The 11,446-nt window shown below is 36.6% G+C and overlaps 1 protein-coding gene across 1 annotated transcript; it reads right to left on the reverse strand.

Annotated features, from left to right (window-relative positions):
• Positions 1 to 11,446, reverse strand: adora2ab (adenosine A2a receptor b). The gene is made up of 3 exons (XM_073824704.1): positions 11,245 to 11,446; positions 7,110 to 7,784; positions 1 to 1,588 (listed from the first exon to the last, which is right to left on the reverse strand). The coding sequence occupies exons 2-3, from the start codon at positions 7,430 to 7,432 to the stop codon at positions 583 to 585; spliced, it is 1,329 nt and encodes a 442-aa protein (XP_073680805.1). The 5' UTR covers positions 7,433 to 7,784; positions 11,245 to 11,446; the 3' UTR covers positions 1 to 582.

Here is an 11,446-nt window from a genome sequence, read left to right on the forward strand (position 1 = left end):
CCTGGAGTTTTTTTCTTTTTCATTTTGAATCACATTTTTTATAAAAAAAAATTGCAATACGATTTTCCCCAGATCTTGCATCCCTATGTTTTAAAGCAAGACAGAGGCTCTGGCAGTTGGATGGAGTGTACATGTTCTCAGTTTGGACAAACTCCTTCTAAAAAAAACACAGAAATTGGATTCTTCTTTCAAACATGCCAAGGTCTTTTATGGAACGGTCATAACAGATTTAGCTGAATTCCCCAGAATACTGATTTAATCCATTAGGCCTCTCCCACTTCGACCAGGAAACAATGCTCTTTTAATAAAGCTCCTTGCAAACATATAAGCTTCGAAAATGCTCTTCAATGTCAGCAAACAAGTTCTTCACGAGGTCTGAAAATCTGGAAACCCCATCAAGGGTATTTGACTGCAAAGACAAGTAGGAATTGCTGGAATTTTTGTAGTGAGGGTTCCCACAGGAGCTTTGTGATCCTCACATAGTTTTATCTTTCCTGACCTTTGATAGTACTGTAAGTGAAGTCACCCTCACTAGCACAACAATTCAGATCATTCAGGTATTTTCTGAGGAATAAGTGTGTGTCAAGACACTTCTGCAAGATCGGATGAGTTGCTCGTCCTTATGGGCACCAGACATCTGACATGTACGTTAGTAATAGCACTGCAGTCTTTCACAGTCATGATTTCTACATGGTCCCTGATGGAGGGAACTTCCTCTCCAGTATGTAATGAGAAAATCTGTGTCGAATTGGCGGGAAAGGAATGTTCCAGTGTTCCATTTAAACTGTATCCCAAGTCTTGGAATTCTGTTTTTGATGGCATTTGCTTTGTAAATTTGTCACAAGCAACCATGCCAGGAATGGGATTGGCATCCAACACATAGCCGTTGGACACTGTACAAGAAGTCTCAATCACACTGACGGCAGCGGAAGAAGCAGCCATGCCTCCGTTGCTGTTACCAATGGGCAGTCTGTTTTCGTGCCACAGGAAGTGCTTTCGGATGATCCTTCGGAAGGTGTGTCTGAAGTCACGTATTCGATAGGCATATATAAATGGGTTCACTACTGAATTAGCATGGGAAAGAATTATGGCCAGGTACATGACCCAGTCCTGAGGTCGGTCACACTGTGGGCAAAACAGTGTGAAGCAGTTAATGATGTGTAATGGTAGCCAACAAATAGCAAAGAGGCCTACAATGATAGCCAGCGATTTGGCCGCATGGACTTCCTTTTGCAGCGTAGACCGGGATGAGGATCCCTCCTTATGGGCATGTCCTTGCAAGTGTACTAGTTTCTGGTCCATCTGTCTGAGCTGGCGACGGGCGGCCATGAAGATCCGTGCATAGATGGCCAGCATGGCAAATAGCGGAATCAAAACGCATCCGAAAAAGTTGAAATAAACCATATATCCCATGGTGACCACCTTTTCGAACAGGCACTCCGTCATACCTTGAGGGCAGGAGCTGTTGGTGCCTGCAGCGACACGCCTGTTCCAGCCTAGCATAGGGGTCAGGCCGATGACCACTGAAAGTATCCAGCATACCGCAATGATGCTTTTAGCTCTTTGGCCTGTGACGAGGCTGTTGTACCTTGGGAAGACAAAACAAAAACAGACGTGAGACAGCAATTCTGGAAGGAAGCATGCTATAGTGATACGCATGCCAAGTTTGCCTATATATTACAACTCTATCTGCCTCAAACAATATGTTGATGTTTCCTGAAGTCCATCCTGGAGGGGCGTATTGTTCTGTGCACACAGAGTACGTGAACACTGTCAGGGCTGGAAAAGGCTACGACATTTTTTTTTTCCTTAAATCCACACATGCATGCACTGACTTTGCTCCTGGGAAATGTCCATTGTTTAGGTGTTAAGCTCGAGTAACTGCTGCCAAACTGAAAAATACCAGGATATGTGCTAATAAGAAGCATATATTTCACCTGTATTGTGCCTATTCTTAAAATAATACTTACAGGCTAGTTTTTGTAAGACTTAACCTTAATTGTTTCAGTGATATAATTAGAAAACCATGAGAAGAATTGAATTCAATTACATCAGGGATTTAAAACAGTAAAAACTTTTCACAGTCTTTATAGAGGTGGCATAAAAGCAATTCAATTATTCGGCCTTGACTATTAAAAAAGCAACACAACACAAACAAAATTGTGGTAATGTATTTCATTAATTTTTAATTAATTTGGGAGACGAACGGCAATGGTTGTATGTTTTTGATACACTGGTCGTGCTATATGTTTTTGATTCACCAAAAGGAACCAGCTCATAAAAGTTATTAATTTGGGAGTCTGACTACACTGGTTGTATGTTTTTGATTCTCTAAAAAGTAGAAGCTCATAAATGTTATTAATTCAGGACTAAACAGGTTGCACTGTACATGTTTTATTCTCTAAAAAGAACCAGTTTGAATGAATCATTTGTTCACAAGTCAGACTACACCAGCTCATAAGAGCCATTCATTCAAGATTTGGACTACACTGGTCATGCTATATGTTTTTGATTCTTTGAAAGGAATCAGCACATAAAAGTCATTCATTCGGGATTCTGACTACAATGGTCAAGCTATATGTTCTTGATTGACTAAAAAGAACTGGCTAATGAAAGTTACTAATTTGGGACTAAACTGGTTGCACAGCATGTTTTATTATTCTCCAAAAAGAGCCAGTTCAAATGAGTAATTTGTTCGCGAATCGGACTACACTGGATCTAAATGGAACCACCTTGTAAGAGTCAATCATTCAAGATTTGGACTACACTGGTTGCACTACATGTTTTTGACTTACTAAAAAGAAACAACTCTGAAGATTTGTTTGAAAGAATACAGTATACTGGTTGGGTTGTGTGTTCACTTGGGTTTTTCTTTTTGGATTTACAAAAAAGAACAGGCTCATAATAGTCATTCATCCGGGAGTCAGACTACTCTGGTCGCTCTATATGGTTTTGATTCTCTAAAAAGAACCAGCACTTAAGAGTTCAGGATTCTGACTACACTGGTTATGCTTTATGATTTTGATTTACTAAAAAGAACAGGCTCATAAAAATTAATTAATTCGGGACTAAACTGGTTGCACTGCATGTTTTTATTCTCTAAAAATAGCTAGTTCAAATGAATCATTTGTTTACGAGTCACACTACACTAGCCTAAAAGAAACCAGCTCATAAGAGTAATTCATTTAAGATTTGGAGTACACTGACTGGTTGCGCTATATGTTTTGGACTTACTAAAAAGTACTGACTCTTAAAGGAGTGGTTCACTTTCAGAACAAAAATTTATAGATAATGTACTCACCCCCTTGTCATCCAAGATGTTCATGTCTTTCTTTCTTCAGTCGTAAAGAAATTATGCTTTTTGAGGAAAACATTTCAGGATTTCTCTCCATATAATGGACTTATATGGTGCCCCTGAGCTTGAACTTCCAAAATGCAGTTTAAATGCAGCTTTAAAGGGCTCTAAATGATCCCAGCCGAGGAAGAAGGGTCTATCTAGCGAAACGATCGGTTATTTTCTAAAAAAAGTTTACAATTTATATACTTTGTAATCTCTACACAGAGTACACACAGAGCTAGACAAGACGAGCATTTGAGGTTAAAAAGATTTTTAGAAAATAACAGATCGTTTTGCTAGATAAGACCCTTCTTTCCTCAGCTGTGATCGTTTAGAGCCCTTTGAAGCTGCATTTCGGAAGTTCAAACTCGGGGGCACCATAGAAGCCCATTATATGGAGAGAAATCCTGAAATGTTTTCCTCAAAAAACATAATTTCCTTACAACTGAAGAAAGAAAGACATGAACATCTTGGATGACAAGGGGGTACATTGTCAAAATATACTGGTTGTGTAGTCTGACAGACTACAATGATTGTGCTGAACGTTTTATTTTGTAGATTCAGTAGCATTTTTGCAAGGATGTCGAATAGGTATTGCAATAAAATCAGTTTTTACTTAATTGGTAATGTGTTTGGTCTGCTTGGGCAGAAGGACTGAACATTAACGCCTACTCACAGACCCCAAATGTAAAATTGGTTTCATTAAGAACATTACTATATTGAGACCCCCACAGACCTCTGGTTGAAGAACCTCAAACTAAACGTTAAGTCCTCTAATAAATTATAGCATATTAGCAAATGTATAAGCCTCAGTGTACAAACAGCTGTGTAAAATCCACCAGCATTATGCATTTCAAACATCCCATCATGCAGACAGCCCTGCTACATGTTTCCTTTGCCAAGGGCAACAGTTGGAAACAGACAGTGGTCAAAAGTCAATTGTTCCAAAAATCCTTGGGCTTATATCAGGCCCATCGAGAACAACAGTGGCTGCTTCATTAAACCCAGAGGACTTACAGGGCTCCAGTACTACTGGTACCTCATTCACACGCCCACAGAGACTGGAAGCCGGCAGACCTTATGTAATCAACACCTGCCAGGCCTTTTGCTGTCACTGCTGTTCTCTTACAATGCTTCGGGTGGCTCAATCTACACCATGAGCAGAAATGGGCATCATACCCTCTATGCAGGTGGGAGGTAAAGTCCCACACCTTTCAGCTACTGAAAAGTGTGGCTGAGAGCTGCTGGGCCAGAGCATTTAAGAAAAACCATTACAATGTTCAAATGGCCCACTTTAAAGACTCCACACTGGCTGCATTTACATCCTAAGTAAATTATGGACTTTTTTTAATACATATAACTTGACTGAGATATAATTAATAGTAAACACTAAGCCAAGTATCACTCTTTTTGTTACACATTTTAATCACTAAATAAAGGGTGCATATACTACACTATACTTATTTTTGAAAAAAAAAAACAACAACAAAAAAAACTAGGTATTAAACTGCCACACCTTTTGTGCTACAGAAAATGAATGATACCACAAATCATGCGGCTTATTGTACAGAGGTAAGGGGGATTAGACCTATGATTTAAACCTGACGGACAATAAAATGGCTGAAAATCCCCTAGGCTTACACTAAAAGAGGGACCAGAATCATTTTTAGATGGATCTGAAAGTTGTAAAACAAGATAGATAGAAAAATCAAATTGTTATTCAACTTCCTGTGCGGTGTGACGTATTTTTTGCTTCTTTGTGTGTCACTGTTACAACACGGTGCCAGATTAAGTATTGATTATTGATTTGGCTCTACTTAAATGAGCTATTCTTAAAACATTTGTCAAAAGGGTAAAGCTGCATGGCTCCTATTTACTAAAACAAATACCCCTCATTGCTAGAGTAATTAAAGGGAAATTACATGTATCTGAGGGAATTGCAGTGCATGTTGTGCCCATTATCAAGTCATTATTAGGAGAAAGGCAGAGAGTCACACAGTCTAGGAGCCTTTAACCTCATATCTAAACATTTGCAAAATACACATAAATGCAGATTAGATAATAATAGATTTGCAAACAAATAACATTTGATTAAACACACTTGTAAACATTCACACAAACACACGCACATAGACAGGACTCGAGCTGTCCCAAAACTTGTATGATCTTTCTTTTGTGGAAGGCAAAAAAAGATTTTAATATCTATTTTTGTCCATACAAAGAGAGTGAGTGGTGTCCAAAAACTCTACTACTCTACTAACGTTCATTTTTCCAAATATTTCAATATATGTGACCCTGGACCACAAAACCAGTCTTAAGTCGCTGGGGTATATTTGTAGCAATAGCCAAAAATACATGGTATGGGTCAAAATTATTGATTTTTCTTTTATGCCAAAAATCATTAGGAAATTAAGTAAAGATCATGTTCCATGAAGATTTTTTTGTAAAATTCCTACTATAACTATATCAAAATGTAAGTTTTGATTAGTAATATGCATTGTTAAGAACTTAATTTGGAGAACTTAAAGGTGATTTTCTCAGTATTTTGATTTTTTTGCACCCTCAGATTCCAGATTTCCAAAAAGTTGTATCTCGGCCAAATATTGTCTTATCCTAACAAACCATACATCAATAGAAAGCTTATTTATTGATCTTTCATGTGATGTATACATATCAGTTTTGTAAAATTTAACCTTATGACTGGTTTTGTGGTCCAGGGTCACATATTTTGTGTTCGAGTGACATGAGATTTTATTTTTTGAGTAAACTACACTACACACAGATTTTTTTAAAGAAGTCTCTTCTACTCACCAAGCCTGCATTTATTTGATCCAAAGTACAGCAAAAACAGTACAATTCTGAAATATTTTTACTATTTAAAATAGCTGTTTTTTTATTTGAATATATTTTAAAATGTAATTTATTCCTGTGATCAAAGGTAAATTTTCAGCATCATTACTCCATCCTTCAGTGTCACATGATCCTTCAGAAATCATTCTAATATTTGCTGTATGTATTTTTTTTTTCAAACTTTTATTTAGCAAGTATGCTTTAAAATAATCAAAAGTGATAATAAAGACATTTATAATGTTACAAAAGATTTCTATTTTTAGATAAATGCTGTTATTCTGAACTTTCTATTCATCAAAGAAACCTGAAAAAATTATACTCAGCTGTTTTAACATAATATAACATAATAATAATAATAATAGATGTTTTTTGAGCAGCAAATCAGATTAGAATGATTTCTGAAGGATCATGTGACTGGAGTAATGATACTAAAGATTCAGCTTTGAAATCACAGGAATATATTACATTTTAAAATATATTCAAACATTATTTAAACATTTTGACATTTGCTGTATTTTGAATCAAATAAACGCAGGCTTGGTGAGCAGAAGAGACTTCTTTAAAAAACATCTTACTGTTCAAAAACTTTTGACTGGTAGTGTATATATTACATTTTGGGTTGGGTGTAATTTCTGCAAAACCAGATAGTATACAAATTGCATTAAAAACAAAAAAAAGACCCCGATCTCCCATTATTTGGACAGACATGCTGTAATTCTGTTTGATCTTTAATATGAGTTTTGATCAGTTTTTACTTTTTATAATAACCGGTACATTTACAATTGGTTGGAAACTTTATGTTCCTGCTTTGGGGCAACTATAACTTAAAATAATCTTTCAAGCAACCATGTGATCGGTAATCCTCTTCTTACCAGACATCTGATTTCAACTATTACCTGAAACTCACAACACATTCACTCACCTCAATGGGATCTTGATGGCGATGTACCGATCCACAGCAATGGCCAACAAACTGAAGATGGAGCTCTGTGTGAGGACCAGCACGAAGCACGCAATGAACAGGCACCCGTGAAAATGGCTGCAGAAGCCCGTGCTGATGATGACAGCGAACGGGATGGCCAGAAGTCCCACTGCGATGTCCGCCACAGCCAGTGACACCACGAAGAAGTTGGTGATGCTTTGGAGGTTACTGTTGAGGCAGACGGCCCAGCACACCAGAACGTTCCCCGCCACGGCCAAAACTGCAATCAGGAGCTCAAGAACAATGTAGACGAGCGAAGACATGGTGCCATCAACCAGTGTGAAAGGACATCCTCAGGGACACACATAGTTGTGCTCCCGATAATTGCTCGGTGGGACTTCACTCCGCCACTCAATGGCTCCTGCAATAGGTGTAAGGTCGAGCCAATCCGACCATTGCTCCTGAATGAATGATATCTTTTTTGAATGGAGAGAGGGGATAGAAATAACCTGGTATCAGCTGCTAAGCCACTTTGGGAGGTCACTGAGGTGAATGCAGGGTCAATGGAGACATCCCTCTGTAAATCTTGATTTACCCGTTCACCAGCGTGTCCCTTAGATCCAGATCACTTTCAAAAGTCTTAAAGGAAACAGACCTTCACTGGGACTTCTTACCCTGCAGAAAGAACAATCATATCACACAATAAAAGAACAACCTCTTTGGGTCACAAAAGCAATCCATCTCTCAAACAGGAGGTCTCCATCAAAAGACGACAGGTCAAATCTAACAATAAGCTTTTATTTTAAGAACGACAACACAAATACGAATGAAATATTTGTGCATGCCTGCCATTTATCACAAGACCCGGCCAGCACTTCCTCCACTAGCTTCTATGATGTGTACAATGCTTTTGCTATTATTGACTTAGAATTGCTAACAAGTATTCTTTTGTACCCATTCATGTGATTCTGCTTTCATGTTTTATAGACTTTCTACATAAAATGCATCAGTTTCTCATCTATTAGACGAATAAATGGTAATTATTATCAGTTATATCTTTCATTTCAGAACCCAGCATATACTATTAACAAAGGCTGTATTCATTTGATTAAAAATACAGTAAAAACTCAACCCTGGCTGGTCCCTGGCTGAAATGTTAGATTTTGCTAATATTTTTTCTGAAGAAAGATAGACGTGTATAGTGTTGAAAGCCAAAATATTAAACGTCATGGATGAATATTTACTGAGTAAGCCACTATTTTGTAGAGGGAGGTCAAAATGTCAATCAAGTTACAGAGGGCTAAAAATTACTTCAGAAAAATGGCAACATCATGTTATTTTTACACAGAGATTGGAAGGTCTGTTAGTAAAATCTGTTAACTTTAGCAATCTTTGTTGCATTATGTGCCAATGGTGACCATTCGAAAACTTTGCAATTGTTTTGATAGAGAAAAACAAGATACAATTCTAATTTCAACATTATTTCTTTTTCAGACAGTGTTCTTTAAATAAAATAAGTAACAGCTGTATACAAAGTGACCAACATTTGGTTTTCGGACACTGAAAATGGGAAACATTCAACAATCTGGACATGGAGCCTCATTGAGATCCCCACATCTCTGGGACTGAATGATCTAGGGCCTTGAAAATTAAGACTGCAAAAGAAAGGTTTATTAACAACTAAAATCTAAAATCATATTGCAATAAATTTAATACTTATTGAGTTATAGGCATGTGAACTTTGGAAAAAGAATATTAATAGCATGTTCAATGCAGTTGTCTTGGCAGAAGGCAACTAGATACATCTGTAGTTTTAACATTATTTGTTCTTCAGATATTCCTCTTTAAAAGATTATCATATTTTTTTAAAACTGACCAACATTTGGTTTTTGACCACTGAAAATGTCTAAATTGTTATTAAAAAAAGTAAATATCTCTCGAACCAAATCTAATAGGGCATTAAATAAAGATTACAAAAGAAAAGTTTGTTTAAACCCAATATCTAAATGGGCATTAAGATATCTTTAATACTTCTTGAGTTACAGGCATGCAAACTTTGGAGAAAAACTTAAAGTGCTGTTTCCCCATTTTTGAATGGCCAGCATTGGCACATAATGCAACAAAGATTGCTAAAGTCAACTGATTTTACTAACAGACCTTCCAATCTGTGTGTGAAAATAACATTATGATGCTGCCATCTTTCTGAAGTCGTTTTTTCACCCCTGTAACTTGACTTTGAATTGCCATTTTGACCCCCCTCTACAAAATAGTGGACATATCCAGGACATTTAATATTTTGGCTTTCATCACTATACATATCTTTCCTCGGAAAAAATATAAGCGCAATCAAAAGTTTGAGTCTAGGAAGTTTTTAAAATTTAGTTGATTTGACACAAAATGACCTAGTAATATTGTGAAATATTATTACAATTTAAAATAACTGTTTTCTACTTAAATACATTTTAAAATGTAATTTTCCCAGTGCTGGCAAAGTTGAATTTTCAGCATCATTACTCCAGTCTTCAGTGTCACATGATCCTTTAGAAATCTTTCTAATATTCTGATTTGTTGCTCAAGAAACATTACTATTATCATTGTTAAAAACACCTGTGCTACTTAATATTTTTGTGGAAACCATGTTACTATGTGTTGAATTGTTCAAATACGCTCAGCCTAAAATATACAGCATCTAAAATTTCTATCTGTACGTGTAATTAAATCAGTCCGGCAAACCTCTGACACTTTTGGGTCTTCATTGTGGTTTTATGTAGGCCTATCTAGAAAGAATTGAGCAACTACAACATGCTTTCAATGGTAGACCACAGAGATTTCTTATCTTTTAGCTCCAGCTCTGTTTGATCAGCCACAAAAATGCGATGATTAAAGTCACAGTCACTCTTCCTCTGTGTTTTAGCGTTGCTGTTTGCTTTTTATAGCGCAGCATGACTTAGGTATGGCCGTTGACTCCCTCAAGTGATATAATGACAAATTGTTTCCGAAGCACAGGTCTGGCGTTTTGCGTTTTACCAACTTTTGCATCAGCCTGCACCAGTCTACAAAACACTTCCTGTGCTTTAAGACCAGGTACTTTCCGTAACAGCTTAAACCGTTATGAAGTATCATAATATTAAGCATATGAAAAGAATATACAAAATCTCTCACGAGTCACGTCATGCACGTCTTTATTACAAAAAAGGGTGGGAGTGCGGAAATACTGTGTATGACAGATGCTCAGCGGGCATGTTTTGTGTGAGAGGAAATGATGCTTAAGGTTTGGACACTATGATAAGCGTGTACTGTACAAAAAGCATGCTTAACAGTTATCTTGGTCATTGTAAAAATAATCTAGTCTAGTGAAGATACAATGGGTAGGATAACATCATAGAGTAGAGACAGATTACATAAACCCTTTCTTAAGAAAAACATGAGTGTTGAAACATTTACACAACAGGGAAACAAAGTTTGAAATAGTATCAGATATTTCCATCAAATTTTAATATTGAGAACATCGCCTTTAAAGTTGTCCGAATGACGTTAGCAATGCATATTATTAATCAAAAATTAAGTTTTGATATATTTACGGTAGGAAATGTACAAAATATCTTCATGGAACATGATCTTTACTTAATATCATCATGATTTTTGGCATAAAAGAAAAATTTATAATTTTGACCCATACAATGTATTTTTGGTTATTGCTACAAATATACCCATGCTACTTAAGACTGATTTCTTGGTCAGGGTCACATATATAGTTTCACAGTTAAAACGGTGTCATAAAAGTGAATGCTCTGCATTATACTTAGTATAATAGTTTTTGGGTGGAAAAATTGCATCACATGAACATGTCACATTGTTGGAGACTGCCATGACTGCTAGTCATGTGAACTACTTATGCCTACTGTAAAAACATTCTTAATAAAATAATAAAAAGTAAGCAAAGTTGTGACATTATTAATAAAAATTATGAATTCATAGTTTAGAATGAGCAAAATAATACAGGTGTTATTCAGTCTCACTCTGGACTAACAGCCTGACAAGAGTAGTTCAATACTGTTAGTTAAATCACAAACTTTACTAGTAAACAAATACATTTAATAACTGTTCACAATGTAAAAACACTTCCGTTACTCACTTGTGAGCTGTGTACAAGCGTGTTTCCGTCGCGCACCTGAGTTGTAGGTTTCTCCGCTGGCATCTTGTCAGTTCTAAATGTCCAACCGCAAAACCTAATACCAAAATATGTGTACAAACCAAATCATTCCTCACGTTTTATCGCCCTGACAAAGTAATATACATACAAATACACTACTCTGAACGTGTTTGGTCAAGGTAAA

This window comes from Garra rufa, chromosome 19, assembly GCF_049309525.1.
Source record: "Garra rufa chromosome 19, GarRuf1.0, whole genome shotgun sequence".
In the NCBI taxonomy this organism is placed as follows: domain Eukaryota; kingdom Metazoa; phylum Chordata; class Actinopteri; order Cypriniformes; family Cyprinidae; genus Garra; species Garra rufa.